The sequence below is a fragment of the Aulostomus chinensis genome, chromosome 21, assembly GCF_037954235.1.
Source record: "Aulostomus chinensis isolate RoL2024-O1b breed Wild chromosome 21, RoL_Achi_v1.0, whole genome shotgun sequence".
Lineage (NCBI taxonomy): Eukaryota > Metazoa > Chordata > Actinopteri > Syngnathiformes > Aulostomidae > Aulostomus > Aulostomus chinensis.
In genome coordinates, this window is record NC_141340.1 from 9,631,309 (window position 1) to 9,653,752 (window position 22,444).

Genomic DNA, 22,444 nt, shown 5'->3' on the forward strand with positions numbered 1-22,444 from the left:
TGCTGATCAAAAACCTGTGGCAAAGGTGTGTAACAAAAGCCAGAAAATTTACAGTTTAACACTAAATGTTTGCTAAATGTCACATATTGAAACTAGAGCTTGACCCACACTGGATTTTTTTGCCTGATGCAGATATCAATTTTAGGGAGTAAAAGAATGAATTTAAAAGGAGTGAGGCAAAATAAAAAAAATTTAAAAACTGCATTGTGCATTGAAATATTAAAATTGATTACTGGAAGGATTTTTTTCTGACACATGGTCGGTACAAAAAAAAAAAGCAAAACTTTCATATCTGCTAATATCATCAGACATAAACACCTGTCCATACAGATATCAACGACTGATCGATATTGTTATTGATATTTTCAGCCGGACCTCTACATCTGTCACACCCTATCCATCCTGTATTGCTCAGTTTTGTGTATGTCAGCATATTGTGATTAAAGGTGAAACACCTGTAATATCGCTCATGAGTAAACTAGATATGGCAAACATTAGCCTATATTTAGTCTTAGATTCACACTCAATTATCCCATCGTTAAAAATTCCTCCTATATGAAGGAGACAATCACGCGTCACAACCAGCAGCCCGCGCGGCGAGCACGAGAGGAAGGTGAGAACGCCGCTGGTCTGTGAAGACACATTTTATCTGACCTGAAGATGGTAATTGAATCTGCCTCTGAGTCATTGTGCATGAGAGTGTTGATAACTACAAGCGCTAAGAATGGGTTGTGTTTCTAGCTGAGTGTGTGATTTCCATTTTCCTTGAAATATTTACCCTGAATAGCAAGCTGATTCATCCGGCGTGAGGTGTGTGTATTCCTGATGTTTCCCTAAAAGGCTTCCAATGACCATCAACAGGTATCATTCACATGCAGCTGCCAAAATGCAGATTTCCAGCCTTGCATTCCTCAAGGAAGGGGAGGAGGGAGGGGGCTGCAACCAAATCTCTGAGACAACAGACTTTATTTAAGTAGCTCATTACCCCCCCCCCCCCCCCCCCATAAAACATGTGTCCTATTCTAGGAGGATGCGTCACCTGCTGCTGCACCTCTCGAGCTCTGAATCTACATACCTGACTATTTTCCCCCGCAAAAGAAATTTTAAAAAAATAAAAAAATAAAATGCCGCATTTCTCTCATTTTAAATCATTGCATCCACGCTGCCACGGTGGCTGTGAACGCATGATAACATCTGTGTGAAATCCTGCGGTGGCAGATTAAAAATGTCAGCTTTAGCAACAAGGTATATGGCACGCATGCACCGAGGGACACCTCGTGTCCTCGGTCTAGATGAATCTCTGGCCGGTACGAGAGGCTAACTATGTCTTCATAGTGCAGTGACTTAATGTGGAGAATCACTTACACAGGATCAGAGGGAGCCGGTTGACCGCCACTTCCAGTCTCCACCGCGTTATCCCGGTTAGAAAACGGGGAGGGACGCGCCTCTGTAAGTGTAAACTTCCCCGACACCTGCCTGCCTCCGGGATAGTTTTTGGCTCTCCTACCCCACGGCTTGTCGGTTTATTTCCCCCCCCCCCCCCCAGAGCAGCAGACGCAGGCAGCAGTGAATGGGTGATCACGAGGTTTGTATTACACAGAGGGAGGAGGAGGAGGAAGGAGGGCGCACGGCGAGCGAGGTGAGGGATTGGCACCCAACCTGTTTTCTAGCTGTGTTCACGGAGACGCTCGGTGGTTTAAACGCGATAAACGGAATCTAGAGACCACTGCGGTTGAACTGGGTTTCCGGACTTGGCTGAGCTGGTACCTGTTTTCTCCTTAAACTGACACCTGCGCTCGGGTTTGGCACCGTAGGAGGAGGAGAAGGAGGAGGGGCTGTGTTGGCTGGCTGCTTCATTCATAAAGCCAGTCACAGTGCCATCAACCTCTGACACAGACAGATGAACACAAATCCCTGTTAACTTAAAACAATAATTTTATGTAATTTTTTTGACTTGTTAAAACGTATAGTGAAACATAGATAGGAGGAATTTGTGAAAGCTGCCATCTCTAAAAGTGAAAGTTCTGCTTTAAGATATTAAAGCGCTGGACCCTGGGGGTGATCAGCTATTAGGCCTATAATGGTTTAGCTAACTCATGAAGCGTGAGGCCCATTAAAGGGATAGTTCACCCCAAAATGAAAATTCCATAATCTACTTGTACTCATGCAGATGGAGGGTAGGGTGAAGTTTTTACATCCACAAAACACTGCTGGAGTTCCAGAGTAACAGTAATCTCACATAAAATACTGAAGTGAATGGTGACCAATATTCAAACGTAAATTAAAGAAAAACAGAAAAATATCCTCATGCTATTCGAAAGTTGCCGTGCAAAAATGTTTTTTTTAAACATCCCTGACGCCATGTTTTTGGCCTCTCTGCAGCGTGTAGCTGGGAATGTCATTCGCCACTCATTTCAGTTGTTTAATTATTGCAGCACCTGTTTCCTGTGAAAACCCAGCAGTGTTTTGCAGGCTTCCATCAGCGTGAAGGTGAGTACATGATGACTGAATATGTACTTCTGAGTGAACAGATTCCAATGAATTTGAAAACATGAGATCTGGTTGGAAAGTTGGACTCAGACACCCTGGGACCTTAACCAAGAACTTCTACATCCCCGGAGAAATGGGACTTATTGACCGCACTGCTGAGGAAATGTGAATTTCCATGTATTCGTGCAACTTGAGCCAATGACATCACATGTACCAGACTGGAGTGATTTGTCTGTTTAACCATAAAATAGTAAAACATGCAGGTTCCAGATGGACTGTGAAGCTAACAGGAAGGCAGTTGGTGAGGGACTGGTGGCTTGGATGCACGGGGGTTAGAGGGGAGGGGGGCTTCTACACTGGCCTGAACATGTTGTCTGGTGTTGTGCGGTCCTGTTGCAAGACAAAGGTCTCTAGTTCCAATGGCACAATCCATCACGGATGTGTTTTCACTATGCAACGTTGGGTTAAATTTGATGGAATTTGACAGAAAAAAAACACATGATCTGCAAATATTAAAGGCAAGTGTACATTTAAAGTATGTGAGGGAATGTTCCTCCTCTCTGTGTATGAGGTGCCCTTGTGGTCATTATCCTAATAGGTAAATAGTTCCAACACAAGGTCTTTACATCAGCTGTTCAGTAACAGAAATACAAAGTACAAAAAAAAAATAGTATTCTAGATACAATATATTCTCTTCTGTATGTAGTGGCTTGATAATTATTATTAGAAAGTCAGAGGCAGGGATTATTTAAATCTTTAACTTCAGCAAATAGGACTTTCGGTGGTGAACTTTAAATTAAGCATGCTTATTATGGTCCATTGCTCGGAGATTTAAATAAAACATGTCTGGCCTGCTAAACTGCAGTTTGGCTTGCTGTGTGTGCAAGTTTTATTTAAAGATGGGAAGCAAGCACTTCCATTTTTACAAGACCATAACGTGTGTTGCTGGTGGACCATAACAATGAAGGTGAGACTTAAAAAAAGATGGGGGGGTTTTTTCTTCCTGATTTCAATACAGCAAACCAGGAAGAAGTCTCTCTGAACGTGTATCCACTGTAGGTCACTGAGCAGCTCCACTCAGGAGTGTGTGGGGGGTCTCTGAGGGTCAACACCAGTAATCCTCTGGTCACAAGCACATATCTTCAACCTTAAGACAGTGCCAGGTCACATATGTGTTGGAGTAAATCTTATTAAAGGACCTCATGCTCCGCGGCTGAGTCACCTGCAGTATGATCCTCCACTTACTGGGTCCAAGGTCATATATCTGAGGTGAATGAGTGAAAGCTCACGGTTCTTGAGATCTGTGGGGAAGTAAGAGAGTGTCAGACAATATGAAAGAAGAGGGTCCATGTTGAAGTGCCTAAAAACTGTCTTATGGCCAGCCTGGGCTGACTGTACTGGTAAAAATGGATCAGAATTTGTAGAAGTATTCGAGAAATCAAGTCAGTGGAAATTTTAGCAAAGTACGTTTTAGTTTATGGTCTCCATTTCTAGTTTGAAGTTCTCTTTGATGCAGCATGATGTTCATTTGGTTTCAGTTAAACCTTTTCCCACAGCATATAAATACAGCGTAAAACACAAGTAAACCTGCCCCCTCCCCCAGAGAAACCCAACTGACTCACTTTTCTCATCTCTATAGCTGCGTTTCCATTACAGTTTTTCGCAAAATAAAAGCAATATTTCCAAAATTTCGACAAAGTGCAATTGCGATTTGCAGGTATTTCCACTGAATGGCGTTCAGCATATAAGCCTTAATTCTCGTACAACCTCGTCCTGCCAGAATCCACTTTAAGGAGGATGGAGATTACGAAACAGTTTGTATTTTGGAGCAGCTATTTGGGTTGTCTCTACTGCTGTTGCCGCTGTTCCCGTCACAAGAGGAAGGCAACGTGTTGTAGTTCGAAGGCGAAGTCCGTATGTATGGGAGCGGACATGAATAAGGGATTAACAAGGGATTAAAACTAACTCTCTATGTCACGTCCGACGAGGTGTAAATGGGAAAGAGTGTTTCCATTGCTCATTTGCGATATTCTTTTATATCTGAAAAACTAGGACACTGGATGGATTATTACTCATGTCCTTTAACTTGGAGAAAAAGGTAATGGAGTAGAGTTATAAGTTTTGAGCTATCATCGTTCATAGAAACCGTGAAATACCAGGTGAATTATAACTGTACACATGATAAAGAGTTCTGTCTGAACATGGAGGACCACCCTTGTTGGCACAGTTGTTATCTACACACCTCAGGAGTAGAGTTGCTCTTTCCACTGAGAGAGGTCTGGGGTTGGTATCTTGGACAAACCCTATAAACTCTTCAAATATGTTAAGTTTTAAAGCTTGAATGACCTAAAATTCTTTGACATTTTGTTCACCTAAACTACATTAACAGCGTAAGCCTAGTGAGACAAACCATTAGCTAAGAGATCATTTTTGCTTTGGGAGTTAATTTGTTAGCTCAGTGAGACAGACCGTTAGCTAAGAGATCATTTTTGCTTTGTGAGTTATATTGTTAGCTCAGTGAGACAAACCATTAGCTAAGAGATCAATTTTGCTTTGGGAGTTACATTGTTAGCTCAGTGAGACAGACCGTTAGCTAAGAGATCATTTTTGCTTTGGGAGTTACTGTTAGCTCAGTGAGTCAGACTGTTAGCTAAGATATACTTTTTGCTCCACAAGTTATACTGTAAATTCAGTGAGTGAGACCATTAGCTCAGAGATACTTTAAACTCAGTGAGACAGACTGTTAGTTTAGTGAGCTAGATAGCTTGGTAGTTATAGTTAGCTCAGTGTCTTGGACCATAACTCAGTGAAATAGTCAGCTCAGTGGGTAAGACGTTGTCACTGAACCTGACTGATGTGGGTTCAAATTTCATTTGTTCCCCTTTAAAATGTCCATTAGAAAAGACTTCCTCATGAAACCAATGGCCTCCTTTGAACTCACGTGACAGCGACAGCGTTTTCTTACGAAAAAAAGTACCTATTCAACCATGGTGACTCTCTCCGTCTGTGAGGGACGAGGTGCATGTGGAGGACCATGGTCAAACCGCCATTAACTGAGACAGCTGGTAACAGGGACAAAATTGTTTCCTGGACTGTGGCAAATTGTTTTCCTTGTTTCTTAAAATGATCAGGATGTTTGGAGAAGCATTTTGGTGGCATGTGTTTATTTTGGGTTATAGTTTGAGTCAAAAAATGGAGAGTGAAGTGCCAGCTGTTTAATTTTATTTTGAGAAAAGTAAAAAAAAAAAAAAAGTCTATTTATGTTAGCAGAGGGAATAAAATTGAGCTTTCTTTGGATTGTGATGCATAAAGTATTTTCATCAGACTGGTGAAAGCTCGATTAAAAGTTTATTACAGTTATTATCGTACAATAAATAATTTAGAAGAATGAAGAAATATAATACAGCGTGTTATGCTCTGCCAAACAGGACCAGCTACTCTTTGGACCTTCGTTGAGTTAAAGTGTCCTGCTTTTCATTATTTATGGTTTTCTGTGGAGAATTGTTGGTTTGCGTCGAAATGAGAAAATAGTTTATGGAATTCTGTCATTCTCAGTCTGGACTCGGTTCTTGCATCCAGCCAAAATCATCCATCCTCCCTGTTTGCTTCACTCAATCCAGCTGGAACCTGCATGTTTTAGTTTTTTTCTTAGGTTAAACAGACAAAAAGACTACAGTCTGGCACATGTGATGTCATTGCCTCAATTTGTATAAAGGTGTGGAAAGCCACGTTTCCCCAGTGGTTTGGTCAATAAGTCCCCTTTTCTAGAGATGCAGAGGTTCCTGGTTCAGGTCCCGAAATGTTCACACTTTCCAACCAGGTCCCATTTCAAATTCTTCTTAATAAAAAACATAAGTGTAGAACTTTTAAATGATTGTCCCTTACCTTCAAGTCCAAATCTCACGGAATTTCCTTTCGAATAGAGTGTTTAATTTTGAAAATAAGGAAAAAAAGAAAGAGGTTACTGGAATGTCTTTCTGATTTTAAAAACCTGAACCAGCTAAAACTGGACTGTACAACGTACAGAGTCTCTCACCAGTGGAATCATATTTCAAACTTCAATCTGTGTTGTTGTAATTACTCTCAATTCCAGAAGGGGGAGACAAAAGTTATGCACTATAACTTTAAGGTTTTGCGACTCGTGGCACTTTGACATCTTGCTCAGACCTCATGACTACCGCTTGCAGCATCACTTTTTATGGTAAAAAGTGACTGTAAAGCAAAACGGAAGGTTCTGGTGGGATCTGATCCAACATTAGCAGGGTTCAACATTCCAGATTTAAAGAACTGACAACAGAGAATTTCAACATCAGACTGCCTCTGCTGTACATGGTTTGTAGGCACATGATTCTGACCTCTGCCTCTGGAGTTATGCAGCGCCCTACTTTCTTTGGATCAGATCCTAACAGGACCTTTTCACCTTGACTCCCTTATTGACTCTGCACTTGATGGAAAAGACAACCTCCTCTCAAAGGCTTTGAATTGATTTACTTTGGATTAAAACAGCGGGTACTTTTTCGGTTTTGAACGTTTTTTTTCCGGCTTGTGATGGTGCATTAACATGCTTCAAAAACGACTCAGTGTTCAGTACTCTTACATATGTTGTGACAAACCATGCGTGCTTTTGGAGGAGAGAAATATTGCGTGCGTTGGAAAGACTCCAGAAACCAAAGTCAGCGTTCAATTTGAACACCCTCATTTGTCAAACGGAGCTGTCTCAAAGTCACATGAAGGGTATTTTTGAAACATTTTCCTCCAACAGTGTAAAAACGTTTCATTAGGCACTAGAGCATCTCAATCAACTTGTCCTTTTTGATTTGCAGTGACGTTTTTAAACGTCCAGTAAATGCTTTCTTGCACCACCCGAAGGAAATGAATCCGAACAGAGGACAGGTCTGTGAATGAGAAAAGAGATAAGATCCATACAAAGGGATTTCATTTCTAGGACTGTGTAATATCAGTAATAATATAACCGAACACAAAAAAATATGGTTGTTACGTTCCATTGGTGCTGATTTCATCTGTGAAAATTTGACTAAAGCTGTTTGCCAACTTTTTTCTTCAGATTTTGTTGAATAAATAAAAATAAAGTTAAACATAATCGGCAGGGGAAAAAAATCTAACAAACTTGAAAAAACAGAATAATCAAATTTATAAAACGGGACCAAAAATTCATAGAGTTTACCAAAAATTGACTTGACTTACTCATAATCAGCTGACACTGGATCAGTTTTCATTGACTGCAGCTGCACTAAAATAAAAAAAGGCGCTAGGTTTTTGTTTTTTTTTACTAAGATGTGACTAAAATGCTCAAACTTTAACTCAATTCAAGTTAGACTCAACAGATTGAGGGTGACTAACGAGGGCGTTTTGACACATTTAAACTGAACAAAATAATAGCTGGCAGAATTAACGCTAAGATCTTACCATTAGTTGCATTTATTCTAAATATGTCAATCTTTTCACAAGGAAGCGTGGCTATGATGGGTCAGGCTGGATATTCATGTTATAAAAGCGCAGTGATATATTGTCTTTGAGGCCGAGGGTGTGTTACACACACAGTATTTATCACCTAAAATAAATGGCTTTTTCAGCTGCAGCACTCTCTATATTGATCCAGATACACAAGCCTTCCTGTGTCTACCTGGTTACAGAGGTAATATCATGCTCTTGTTGACCTTTCTCTCTCTAGACATTCTACAGGAGTTGAAAAAATATTCACAGATTCACCTACAAAGGAGGAACCTCCATATATCAGAATAACCAGCTCAGAGGGACGGCCCTGGATGCACATCTGGTTTAGGTTCAAACGTCATTCATGCCTCCCTCTGCCCGCTGTATTTCTCTCATGGTGCTAAAAGCTAAAAGAACGTAGTTCACAAAAGACTGACATTTTCAGTGGAATCAATCGTGATTAACATCGCAAACTGCAAGCGGTTATAAAACAATGAGTCAGATGTTTAACAAGCACATAAGCAGGGGCGTCCTGCTGGGCCAAATCATGGAGTTGGGAGTGGGAGATTACAGCGGAGGGCATGGGGCTCCTTCTGAGAGAATGTTGCATCTGCGCTTGCTGTTGTGAATTAATGTCACCAGGCAGCTTTTAGCATGAAACCTGACTTCACATGAATCTGCGTTCAGAGTTTCTAACTGCTGCATTTTTGAATAAAATGGAACATAAAGGTGGCGTTGTGATGTAGGGAGGAATTTAACAGGAACAAAGAAAAGTGGGCGTTTCCAGAACATGTAGCAGCGTAGATGGACATGATGCAGGGTAGCATTTTTGCTAGCCAAGTATTGTAGCTAACAGTGTATCTTAGCTGATAGACATATAGTCATGCCTTTTAAAATAAATATACAATGAAATAACTTTTTGTCATTTTAAACCATGAATAAATACCACATTGCAGATATGAACCCAATGACCTTGACCTTTGACCACCATAATGTCTGCAGGTCATTCACAAGTCCAAGTGGATGTTTGTAATGTTTTTTGAAAAGGTGCCCTCAAGAGTGCCAGAGATGTCAAGTTCATGTGAGGTGACAGTAACCTTGACCTTTGACCTCTGAAATCCCTTCAGGTTCTTCCTTGCATCCCAGTGGACTTTTGAGCCTAACTTATAGCAATTCCTTAAACGCCATTCCAGAAATATTGCGTGAACAAAAAAAGTGACAGACGATCCCTCTTGCATGTGCCGAGGCATTAAAAGCATGGGAAAAAAACAACAACACATATGGAAAAATCTGGAGAGGCAAATGCACCTCAGCTTGAATACGTCTATTAGCATTTTATTTTCATACACTTGACTGAGTACAAAAAAAGTGATTATTCATAATTGCTTCCAAAATATTAAAGCCTCAGATAGCACAAGTCCACAGGTGAAGCATTGATTTTGGATTAAAGCCCCCGGTTTAATCTCATAATAAAAAGTATTAAGCCCTCAGTTGTCCGTTTCCTAATGCCAGGATGAAACCCATCTCCCCACCCACCCCCGCCGTAGGTGCTGTTCTGTCTACTTTCTTGTTCTTGTCAGTGAAGAGGTGGAGGTGAAGTCTCCGCCTACTCAGCATGACTAATTGCCCATCAGTAGCCATTCTGGTGTGGGAAATAAAGCACAAGACACAAATACCAAACAAACATAGTGAGTCACTCTGCTGTTGTTAATCCCCAGGAGGAGGAACGGAGAGAAAAGGTTGTTTGTTTGTTAATTTGTTTCCAGAGCAGTTTGTTAAGCTAATTTGTGTGATATCACAATCTATGCCCTTTTTATGAGGACGCGTCCTCCTTTGTTATTTGGGTTATTGATGTTAGGCATGTTGGAGGCGTCTATTAAAGGCGTGGCTTACAATTTACATAGCATGATATTCATAATAGCACCAATGCCGACAATTTTACTGTCCATATGCCCTTTTTCCTCTTTATCCGACCCAAAAATCACACCTTTAAAAGCCGATTAAGATAAACATTTGTGCTCCTTCCTCCTAAACGGGAGTGATCCTAAATCCCTCCGTAACTAGAACTCTTTGTTACAAACACTGAGGCCAAGTTAGCAGATCTTTGTAAGATGTTCCTTTGAGTCCTCAGTGGCCTCCTTTTCCTTCCAGGGTTGTGGAACCACAACATACGGACAGTCTGCTCAATCTCCATCCAGTCTACATGAGTCACAGCATGCAGCAGCGTGCTAACCCTAGCTCCTGTCCTGTGTTTATTCACGTCAATGTGTGAGCGTGCATTTGCCAGCCGCTCCGCTTCCCAGATCACTTGCCAGTTCAGTTTTCTTCCGCCAAATTTCATCACGGCTGTTTACAGAGCCAGTGTTTCAGGCCGTCCAGACATTCCAGCAGCCCGCAAGAGAACAGGAAACCTAAAGAAATTCATTTCAACATGTGATCTTAAAGGTGCGTAACACCTCACCTCACAGCCGACCAAACTTATCAATTATTATGAAAAACAGACTCAACGTCTTGCCCTCAGTTCTTTGAAGTGTTTTAGCTCCTTTCAGCTCATTGTTTTGGTTTTCTGTCTTGCATCTGCACTGTTTAGCCTCAGTATTCCCACTGCCATCAACCCTTTTTCCTGCAAGTGGTTGTTTTAATAAATGAAAAACTCTTATCAATTGGCTGCACCCAAGCAGCAGATATAGAAAGGAAAAGGATGAGATCAGGTCAGTGTGACTGGTACACATGTCGCAGGTTTACAACCACGATGCAGTTTTTCTTGCATGCAGTAAGTGATGCAGTTCTGTATCCTCCCTCCAATTGGCCAAATAAAAAACCCACACACCAATCCTACTTCTAAACAATACTGCAAGTGTAAGCTGTACGCACCGTAAGTGTGCTCTGACTGCAGGACTGGGATCAGGTGTTGGGGCTACAACTTGTTTCTCGTCGACAATCTCTACTGACTACCAGCTCCACCTCCCCGCCTCGCTAGACTGGGCTGCACAGTCAGTTCCAGTCTCTTTGATTCCCCTTTTTGCTTATGGTGACACTTTGCTTTAATCCTGGAATCCCTCTGCCCAGAAAAGCACTCCTGGGCCCTACCCCTGTTTCCATTCCTCTCCTCCTCAACCTTGAAACAGCTTTTGGATCTTCATAAATCCCTCCTGGTCTGCTCTGCCCTCAGGCTCAAACCTCAGGCTCAAGTTTGCCTTTGGTTTGCCTTATCAAAGCAGTAATTTTTTCGCTCTCTTTTTCCTTCTGTCTCTATTCACTTGTCATGTTTCATGTTCCTTAAGTCACCCACTTTAGCTTCAAGAAAAGATCATTTTCTGTCAATTCGTAACTAAACAAATACACTGAGACGTATTTGGTGTACATTGACCTGTTCAGAATACTGCGTCCACATCTCGTCTCACCCAGACACAGAGATAGTCATCCCTCTCGCTCTCTCCCTCCCTCCCTCCTCTCGTCAGAGCCCCCAACCTTCACTGCCATTGTTTGACTCCAACTCCTTGCTGCCATGGTAACCACCACTGAGAGAGGATGGGAAATAAATGAGAGATAGTGAGAGGGCATGACCCCCCACACACTCTCATGATATCATGTTTAGTATTCTGGCTGAATGGTCAGTGTGGGGTGATAATGACCACACAAGTTGGGATTAATTAGCACTTCCTGACGTTGATTATTGCTTCAATAACAGGATAATAGGATAGCACTTTAGCTAAAGCCATTTATGGAAGGGGGGGCCTTCACATCTGCTCAAAGACACTGGTTTGTCAATCAATCAATCTTTTATGCTCATTTACAGCAGTGGCGTCTGTCAGCAGGATTATTTGAAAACTAAAAAGCAGAATTTCACCAAACCTGGTGTAGGAAGGGTGTCACACAGGCCAAGGAGAAACCCATTCAACTTGGGGAAAGATTTGTTTTACAGTCCTTTTTTTTTTTTTTTTGCATTGGAGTTGGCTTTTTGCCTTGGTAGAGGAATGCACTCCGAGTACTCTTGTGTTGCAGGAATTGTTTTGATTTATGCTTGTTTACCCGATGAATTGTATACCTAAAGTTCCGATTCCCAAGCAACCTCTAAATTTGAGCGTACAAATCATCTCAGACCATCCCCTGACAAGTAAACATGCAGGTTTCAACTGATCTACAAGGGCTACGGCTTAAAATTCAACTTTTCCTTGAAAAACGTACAAGATGCAACTTCAGGTTGAACACGCAAAGCAAAGAAAGAGATGTATTGGCAAGAGTTTTAGCCTTCTTGTAAGCATTTCTGCCTCCCATGCAGATAGTTGTGGGTGGTGCTTACACAACGCACTATACACTAGTAAACTTTTTATGCGTGGTTTCGTGGCAGGACCAAAGAATTTCATGCAGAAAGAGGCAACAAAGTCTCTCTAGGCCTGTTTCACAGGCTGGCTGAGGTGCCCAGGAGGCACTTGGGACTACTGGACAAGTGCCCAGTCTGCCAGATGGACAGTTCACCCATGATTTACACATTTTATCACCCGTATGTGATGTCACCATCAAATCAAAAACCTCAGAGAAATCATTCCAAACTAGGGCCACATAATTCCAAAAGTGCTGCATTTCTGAACCGTCTCAACCTGCACCATTTTCATGCGCTTGTCAAGAATGAGAGTCTTGCCTTCTATTTTAAATTATTTGATTCATCTGAGATGTCACATCGCCACAGCGCCCGCAGCCACAGGGATTTACGATTTAATCAATTATCTGGTGGAGGAATATTTTTCTTGGAAGGAGCTTTGATGTCTAAACTGATCAGTTATGGTAATTTGTAGATGGAGCAGAAGAAGTAAAGCAATATTTCCTATAAGTGTGTTGTGTGGAAACGGTCGGCTGTGATTGCAGGGTGCGGGGGGGGGGGGGGCGGCAGGAGTGAGATTAAAGAGATTTGACAACTGATGATACATTCGCCATTCCCTTCGAGTCTGGTTCTGTGTCAGTATGCTAACGCTCAAACAGCCGAGGGCACACAAATGGAGTCGGATGTAAGAGCCGTGACAATATTCCGCCTGTGCGCGATGACAAACACAAAAACTGTACAGCAGACCAGCACTGTTTTTCCTCCGTCTTGTCATCAGCTTCTTCTGCTGTTTCCACATGAACGGAGTGAAATCCCCACTGCTCCTCTCTCCTTTCTCACCTCTCACAAAGTTGCCCCCAAAGCAGTCGCATAGAAGAAGAAAAAAAAAGAAAGAAAGAAAGAGGCGGCATGCTGTGGACGAATACTTATTTATAATCACAAGTCTCGCCGGTTGTTCTGAAAGGAAACTGGAGCTCTCTTGAGGTTATGATTTACATGACCTGGTACACACTGTTCGTGCCACACGATTGGAACCAATTTCACTTCAGTGCAGCAAGAAGTTCGTCTATTAGTAGATCATTGTGTCAAAAACTTAAACTTCCAGAAAACTTTCACTTTCAAGGTAAGTTGACAACAACAGGGCTTTTGGTTTTTTTTTTTTTTTTTATGTTATCTGGAGATCGCAACTTTATTGCATCATCTCAAGATGGCAACGAGATCACAGTAATGAGTATGAAGAAAACGTAGTTATCTGGAGAAACCAGACTTTTGTTTTCCTGATATGATGTCACCATTTACCAAATTTTCACAACAGTACAACTTAATTATCTTGTGATCTAACAATATCACACGATCAAGAGTTATTTTGCCTCACGCAAACAAGACTGAGGATGACAAGGATGTGAAAACTTCAACTGGAGAAAACAAAAGGCTGTCCTCTCCAGATAAAGAGATTCACTAACCCATTATCATAAGAAACAAGCTAATGATCTCCAGATAAGATCATTTTTATAGGTTAGTTATTACAGTCTCTCAAAAAAAAAACAACCATGATTGAGTAAAGAAGTTGAAGAAAACAAATTAGTTTATCTGGAGAGATCAGACTTCTTTTCTCCAGATAAGATCGATTACCTTTTGTCACAAGAAAAAGAGTTCATTTATATCAGGATAGTCACAAGATCAAGAGTTATTCATTACACACTCAAGGAAACAAGATAGAGAAAGAGAAAACTGAGAAAGCTCATTCTTCAACTGGTTATCTGAAGACGTTTGTTTGCTTTCTAGATATAACGAACGTGAGTTGAGCTTAATTAACTTGAATTAATGCCATCGTTATAACAAAATGCATTATTTATCGCGTTCTCTCAAAAATACAAAATCCATCCATCCATCCATTTTCTTCCGCTTATTCCTATTAAGGGTCGTGGGGGGTGGAGCCTATCCCAGCAGCCTTCAGGTGAGAGGAGGGGTTCACCCTGGACAGGTCGCCTGTCCATCCCAGGACCAACACATAGAGACAGACAACCATTCCCACTCACAGTCACACCTACAGTCAATTTAGAGTATCAATCAGCCTCGTCCCCTCTTGATGTCTTTGGACTGTGGGAGGAAGCTGGAGTACCAGAGAGAACCCACACAGGAACAGGGAGAACATGCAGACTCCACACAGAACGACTCTGTGCTGGAGCTGGGACTCAAACCCAGAACCTTCTTGCTGTGAGGCGACAGTGCTGACCACTGCACCACCGTGCCGCCCTGATACGAGATCCAAGTTCCAAAAAAGAAACCAGTTCATTAACTGGAAGAACCGGTTTTGTTTTCTTGTGATTAGGAAGGAGATGAAATAACCCATTATCACAAGGGGACTTCGTTATCTCGAAATAAAGCAATTAAAAAAAACAACATTTTCACACATCCTATTGATCTGGATCATGTTCTCACTGATAGGCCAACTGGACTACTGTAGATTGCCTAGAGTAACTTTATTTAGGGTACATGAACGCAACAAAACCGTTTAATCCATTTTCTTCTGTCGCGCTATGACAACAGTCAGTCATTCTAATAGAGACAACTTCCTACTGAGGAAATAGTCCCTACTAACTTCAAAGTCTGTGGATTAGAGGAGGGATACGGTTTCTAGAAAGACATGATCCTGTTGGTCTGTTTTGTGTGCTGTTTGTGGGCAAATAAATCCAAATCTATCTTCAGTCTCCCCAAGAGTTGGAGAAAATGTGTCTCTGTAATTTGCAGGAGGCAAGTCCGTGTCTCTGTTACCTAATCCAAAACATCCATTATTCTCTGAGTCATGTCTCCTCGTCCAGATGTTGTTTCTTAAGTCCCGTTTCCTGTTTTCTCTCATCTGTTGTGTGTCCGCCAAACAGCTTAGTTGCTTTCCATTCTTCTCACAACACACATCTCCACAAGTATTTCTGTCACAAATTACCTGTCACCCAGTCTGTGGGCAGTGCGCTGTGAAAAATTGTCTTTTTTTTCCCTTCCCCGGCATCAGCAGCTGCTAGCTTTATAGAGCATCATCCTCAGACATGGTGACGGTGGCTCAAAGCAGCGCCGCTGATGAATGGCATGTCCCATAGGGAGGCAGCAGAGGGCGAAAGCTGATGACGGCGAACGAGGAGGACGGCTTTGAATAGCAATGTTGCATATTAACTCCTACGGATAAAGTTACGACAATCGTGGTTGAATCACAGGAAGTATGAATTATCCCTCCGATTGTCATCCCTCCATGTGGTCACGTCGTGGTTTCTGAGAGGCTAGTAAGTGCATTCGATCGCTTACTTGATTTCCGCATCACACAAGAAACACATTTGACACTGAAATGAACCGTTTGGTTTGTTCGGTAAAAAAATAACTGACATATTTTGTCCACTTCAGTCCATCTTGCATTGGCGGCCAAGAACAGCAAGGCTTGCGGCTTTGAGGTCGTTTTTCACTCTCCCCTTTCCTCGTCTCCTGACTAAACATCCCCTCCATCAGTTCCCAGCATTCGTCTGTCTGGCCAGGAGTCTCGCTGAACTGATATCTACACAACATTGAACAGAAAAAAAAAAGAGGAGGTGATCTTGATTTCCCTCTGCTGTCTCTCACTGTCTACGCTTTTACTACCTTATTCAAAGTTTAGAGGCGCTGCACTGATAGGCTCGTGGTCGTGTTGGACCGGAAATGAAACCGATTTAATTTCCACAGCGTTTCACCGCAATCCAAGCAGGAGGCAATTCCTCTGCGACCAAGCGCCTGAGCTTTAAAGACATTAGGCTTCCCTCTCTCACTCTCCCAGTCACTCTTTCCATCCTGCAGTACACCTCAGGACAGGGTGCCTATTCATCTACGTCTCACCCCATCAGGAGATGCATTCTTCCTGGCATGCTATATTTTTAAAAGGCCATATAAACTCCTATACAGGCACATTAGCTGCATCCCACATGCTGTTTCTTTACCTGATAATGTGAACCATATTGTACAAACGTCCTAAAATGGAAGAGCAAGTTTTATACAAGCTGAGAGATGAATTGACAGTGTTGATGGCTGCTGTGTATTCTACTGATGACTGCAAGTGTTTGGATCGGTGAAGATGATACAATTTGAAAGGCGAAAGCTTCATTTTCACTGAGCCAAGAGACAAATTCACTCTATTATGCAGCATTTCTTTATTACACCAGCCGCAAAAACCACCCATTTTTCATTTGTTCTGCACAAGGGTTTGACAACAGTTTCCTCTCACACACACACACACACACGCACACACACAAAAGCACACACTCTGGCAGGACTTCGGACTAAGTGGAAAATGGTCTTTCTACTCTGGGTTGGGGTAGCGCTGGTTTTACGAGGTAGGCCCCTGAAGATGTCTGACATGTTTCTGAAGGACCGCAGGCCACGGGCTGGCGTAGAGCGCAGGCTTGTGGTGGGCTGTTTGTCTGTGTGAAGCTGGCATGGCCTCCAGTTTCCCGGCATCTGTTCCTCATTAGTAGCGCCGAGAGTATAAAGCAGGGAGCCGACAGGGACTGGGAACACTCGAGTTCCTGACATGGGGTTTACTATCTGGCTGTGTGTGCTCTGCCTGCAGGCGTGCCTGCTGTCACACGCCCTCGAATGTTCAGGAGCGACCCAGGGAGGGATGTGTGTCAGCAGACAGAGCGCAGATGAGCAGGTAAGACATCGGGGTTATCAGGGATGACATTACAATCAGCCGCCGTCATTGTAGTCCTGTACTTTAACTTCCTGTCTGAGTGTGTTTACATGCTGTTTTGAAGGTGCAAACTTCTCCCTTCTTTCTTTGGAATAATACACTGGAGTTATAAGCATTTTTTTTTTCCCCAACAGTAGGATGCAACTCTTTTGCATGTTTGATTAAATTCAATTAAATAGACTTAATGCAAGATATGGATCATTCCACCTTTAAGTCCTGATGCGATGCCCACACCATCTGTGTTTATTGATTTTTATAGATTGAATAAGTAGTTGGGAAAAACTAAGCAATTTTATATTCAAGCAAAAAAAGTCTATGATTGGGGGGGGGGGGGGGTATGTCATGTTTCTATCTGCTACAGAGGCAGAGAAATATAGGTTTCAGTGGATGATTTTCCGACAACCTCTCGTGCTGTAGGAGCTTATGTACGAAAATGCCATATAGGCATTTTTCGGTCTAAATGGGTTACTCTAATAATATGTTTGACATTTTGAAAATTACAGTTAATTTGACCGTTTTAGACTGAATGTTTAACCGTTCCCCGACATGTCTGGCAGAGATAAAGCAGTTTTATCTAACAGCATATCTCTCTAAAATGGAATTTAATAGATTTTCTATGACCGGGAGCACACAGAGGGGATGTGTTTATACAGAAGCTGGGCCAGAGGAAGCCAGTAGTTCACTCTCTCTTGCACATGTCTGCTGTGACGCTAGTAGCAGTCAAATGTGTTTCAAGATTGCAGGAGACATGCACAATAAAACCCTGAACTGTGAAGACCTATAATTTTTTTTTCCCCCCTCTTCTAACAGAAACAAAGTCTCATTGTAATGGCTTTCACAGCCATAATGCCACCACACCAAAAATATACCATCTTCAGCACCAAAAAAACAAAAAAAATCCCTTCAGCTACCCTTTTAGCTTTTCATGTGGCTACCGGCTGTTATACTTTAAACTTTTGGTTAGCATTCTTCTGTGTGGACAGTCCTCATGTTCTGTCCAAAGTAATCATCCTCATCTGGACAACGGGTTCAGCAGCTGCAGGAGTGGAGAGGAGCGTTTTGAGCCGCACATGAAAGCGTCTGAGGATGTTAGCACCACATATGCGCTCCTCAGCAGCAGTTATTTGTAATGTAATTACAGCATGTGTAATTAGAAGCTTCAAATGTGGCGGGAGCTAACTAATACCAGACAGCATCGCTTCAGAGGCTGCATTTGCTTTAGTTTACGTGTTTGCTCGCTCCCACCGAGGTCACTTCTGTTTAGGCTGAAGTGGAATACATTAAAAAAAAAAAGAGAGGGAGAAATTTATGAGACTCGTCTACACGTAATGCTTGCAACAGCAGAAAAACAAATTGTGGAAGGTTTTAATCAAGGAAGAATTTCTCTTAATTTTGTAAAAAGGCGCACAGATACATTTTATGAGACTGGTGGAACTAGTCAGAGGACCACTTTCACTCACAGAATGAAAATGTCAAGGTCATAGGATTAAAATAGATTGCACTTTTAATAAATAAGGAAGAGCAGTTCTGCATTATCAATAGAATTAAAACTATGATTCCAGGAACTACTTTGTAAAATTAACCTTTTTTTTTGTCTTTGTCTTCACAGAGTGACCATCAGAAGCAACTCAGGGCTCTCCCCATAAGTGAACAGCTGGTATGTTCCATTTACAGTAATTTTATCCTGCGCATATTTCTGTCTGTCACTCCTCTTACGCTTTAGGAAAACCCACCAACACCCACTAACATCTGGCTTTTGTGTTCTGCGGTCGAATGACTCCGTATTAGTCATATTTATCAGCTCTACTTTTCATTGGAAGTGAGGGAAACTTGATGATTCGGGTGGACACGCTAATTTTGTCCCTTTTCCAGCATGAAGCTATGACGCGTTTCCTGCGCAGAAACTCCATAAACACAGCTGTCACCTGCCCAGCACGGTGTGGTTAAACCGGAAACACCAAAGCCAAACTTTATTTTTATGCAGACTACAAGCTACACTCTCTACCGGTGGATGCTAACCGCCTAGCCACCATGTAGGCTCGCTGACATTTAGCGTTACTCTAAAAATACTTCAAATATGGGCAGTTGTGCCGCAGCCCAATCATGATTGACATTTATGTTTTCATTCGTCTGACACGAATGTAACTGTAGTTTTCGTACATTGTACGTGCACTAAAGTTAGAAAACCTTAAGTTTGACGCAAGTATGCTAACAATTCATAGACCCATAAAGAGGCTAACATTCGAGCAATCTTACAAAATAAATGTCAGTACTTGGATGTGAATAAAATAATTTCTGTCATATAAATACAAAAAACATAAAACAAGGTCCCCTAAGTCCATTCTCTATTTTTTCATGACAAGCAAATATTAAAAAATAATCCAGAACACTTTATAACAGACTGTGTGGCGCTAGTACCGTTAGCTAGTCCTGCTGTCAAACCTCACATTCAAAAGTTAAAAGCTAACTTGTCGACGAGTAGTTAAAAGGATTCTGCCACCTATTTTTGGAGGCAGATTTTTTTTTTTTAAACGAACAAACATGATACTTTTGTAAAATGTCAAAATATGGTGTAAAAAATCATCCAAGAACATCCCAGAGGTAGCTGTTAGCATGCTGTACATAAGGTTTTCACATAGAAGCACCACAGTGGGCGAGAGAAAATTTAAAGGCGTTACGATATGAGAGGAGGCAGAGAAACAGCTGAGCTGAGAAGAGTTTCCTCAGCTGTTGGGTTTTATTTTTGTTATACAGTAAAATGCAAAGCTCACCTACTTAATTGAAACTAACTAGATAACATTATTGACACGGTGATATGGTGCAGACTGGTTTGACAGAACAGCACGATAAAAGCACGCTATTAAAATGAGATCTTCCCTCCTGTCAACTTCAATTATGAAAGCATGCAGCAACATCACACATAGGCATATGATCCTTCAACTCTAATAATGCATCAGCTGTTGTGCAAAAGCCAACTCTAAAATATTCCATTGCTGCTGCATGTGAAACAATCATGGAAATGTAGGTCAACAGCAATCACAGTAAACACTTTAAATGGCCTCGGAGATGATGGCGAAGCGAATATTTTGTAGCTAATGTCTTTGTTTTCAACCGAGTGGAAAAAGAGGCAGGCAAGCAGGAAGGAAGTTATTATCCAAAACTGGAAACAATCCTTTTTCCCCTCTCTACTTATATAACTTGGAAAATAAAGTATTGATGGAGTTGGGAGCCTGCGGTAGTATAATAAATTTACCATAATATCCTAATTGGCATACTGAAAGCTCTTGTTTCTCAAAGTGACAGTCCATTTATTAAGTAAACAAGCAGTTCGATAGAAGTTCCTTGTTAATGTCCAGATCGATGACAAATGATTTTGTAATAATTTTGCACTGTCCTCCCTCAATACTGGCTTTCGACTGCCAATAACCCTAAGAAAACAAGACTTGTGCAGGATAAAATGAGTGGAGTGCGCAGACATGAAGCCTTACACCGCTCAGTGAGACGTGCACTTCTTCTTTCCTTCTGTGGTTTTGGACGTGACTGTCTCATCCTGTAGGTTTTTCTCAGACATAAGAGACAGTTGGAGCGGAGGGGTCCCAGCCACCTGAGTCATTCCAGCCTGCCCGGAGCCGTCTCTGTCAAAGGCTTTCCTAACACCCTCATCCAGGTAAAACACTGTTCGTCACACGGAAGACAGAATGGGCAAAAGCCAAAAGAGTGGGAGGTGGGGGCTGGTTTGCAGCGGCGGATTCCGACGCTTGTTGTCCGCTGAGGTTTGAGATTCTGCAAATACAACGCAGGGTAACCAGACTGAGTGGGCTGGAACGTGTATTTTCTAAATGGAGATTTGATGCATCAGTATGTGTACTAATCACTGCATCCGTGGTTCTCCAGGCTGATAGGTCCAGGCGACACTTGATTCAAGCCGCAACCAAGAAAAAGAACAAGCGTAAATCCCGCGTCGGCTCCTTCTCCCTCCTTAGCAACGACAAGACATCCACCCCCCTACAGGTGAGTCTCCATGGCAACCCCTGAGCAGAGGAACAGCCGGAGCAAGCAGGCCGGATGTGTGTGAGTTATTAGGCCGCCTTGTCTAGGTTTACTGGATCTGTTTGTTGTCAAGATCTGATAATACACATGACCAATTGATGTGGCGTTTGAAATGTCCCTGAGGCCGCCTGATTTAAAAGGTGCACGGCAACATTTTAGGAAAGATTTGCCAACCTTTCCAAACCAGACAAGAAAATACTCTTCTCTCCTCTGCGTGTGAAGCAGCGAGCTGAGAACCATGAAGACCAGATGAACACCATTTAGCTGAACACAATGAATGGTAGTTAGTGGTAAGTGTTAGCATACCGCCGTCAGCAGTTATCAAATACACTTTTCCCCATTCAGCTTTTCTTTTTGCCATTGGGATTTCACATAGACATACATACATATTGACTTCGGACAACAAACAAAATATTTGTTGACAACTTAAACATCCTGACTTTTGACAGAGGTACACTAACACGTCCCAATTTCTACCAGACCTCGTGCTAAGCTAACTAGCTGTCAGCTGGTCTCAGCACCCCAAAGCAAACACAGGGGAGAGAGGGGCATCTTTCCTTTTGTCTGGTTCAGAAATGGCATGGCATGTTCCGTTAAAAACCTTTAATGGAAAATGTCGTAATCTTTTCCTCCATCCTGACATAAATTCATGTCCTCAAGGAAATGTTACTCATTGTTCGTCCAGGTGACCAGAGCGAGGAGACAGCTGAAGAGCGAACCCCCCCAACGTGGGAAGTCAGGACGCTCTGGGGCTTTCTCAGTCCTGGTGAGTCAGCAGACAATATTTTGTCCACCTTACACACCCACTGTCAAACAATTCTTTTCACAAGATGTGTCCTTTTCTCTCCAGGGAGATCCTGGGACTGAAGGACAGGACAACATGCCCAAAAGAAGCATACAGAGTACGGGAGAATAAAATGGTTGTGCAATTTTGGCAAAGCTTACACAAAGGATGTGCACAATAAAAGACACACGGATTCAGGATTGCTGTGTAAAATCCAACCTTTGTAACACAAACTTTTACTTGGTGTGTAATTGATGTCCACCATTACTGTTTCAACTATAAGCTTGCTTTTATTAGCCAGTCTGCACTCATGGACACTTTTGGTATTTTACTATTTTAAGTTTCTAATATATACCTGCATGTAATGAAAACAAATGATCCCTTATTAATATTCAACAATTTTATTTTATCACAGATTCCTAATGAAGTTTGGAGGGTATATTTTTGCATAAATATTTCTTGTGTTGCATCAGATTTCAATAAAGTTTTAGTCGAGAGATGTGGTGTCAAAGTCTTTAAACCTGGAGGTGTTTATGCTCCCGAGAGCCCAACACATTTTACATTCTCAGTTCCACTGGCAGCTCAGGCTTTCCCTCTTTTTTCTGGAATTAAACGTTACCTTTCACTCACTCACTCT

General features: G+C 42.0%; 2 protein-coding genes across 18 annotated transcripts in view; one reads left to right on the plus strand and one right to left on the minus strand.

Annotated features, from left to right (window-relative positions):
• Positions 1 to 22,444, minus strand: part of myripb (myosin VIIA and Rab interacting protein b) — a 136,991-nt gene that overhangs the window by 112,527 nt on the left and 2,020 nt on the right. For 4 of the 15 annotated variants that reach the window (XM_086191225.1, XM_086191224.1, XM_086191222.1 and 1 more), the window contains exon 1: positions 1,768 to 1,873. The exons of 1 other annotated variant lie outside the window; for it this stretch is intronic. In XM_086191225.1, the coding sequence (XP_086047351.1) occupies positions 1,768 to 1,857 (90 nt within the window). In that variant the 5' untranslated portion in view covers positions 1,858 to 1,873. 10 more of the 15 variants (XM_086191230.1, XM_086191226.1, XM_086191229.1 and 7 more) reach the window with 10 other exon arrangements.
• Positions 1,556 to 22,321, plus strand: LOC147241615 (uncharacterized). 3 transcript variants are annotated; one of them, XM_086191239.1, is made up of 7 exons: positions 1,556 to 1,585; positions 16,851 to 16,934; positions 18,583 to 18,630; positions 20,530 to 20,640; positions 20,868 to 20,984; positions 21,709 to 21,789; positions 21,874 to 22,321. In XM_086191239.1, exons 1-7 carry the CDS (start codon positions 1,571 to 1,573, stop codon positions 21,937 to 21,939), a joined length of 522 nt encoding a protein of 173 aa, XP_086047365.1. In that variant the 5' UTR covers positions 1,556 to 1,570; the 3' UTR covers positions 21,940 to 22,321. The 3 variants fall into 3 exon arrangements, with proteins under 3 accessions (XP_086047365.1, XP_086047366.1, XP_086047364.1); XM_086191240.1 differs by lacking the exon at positions 1,556 to 1,585 and adding an exon at positions 2,436 to 2,490 and having other exon boundaries at positions 21,874 to 22,320; XM_086191238.1 differs by lacking the exon at positions 1,556 to 1,585 and having other exon boundaries at positions 16,797 to 16,934.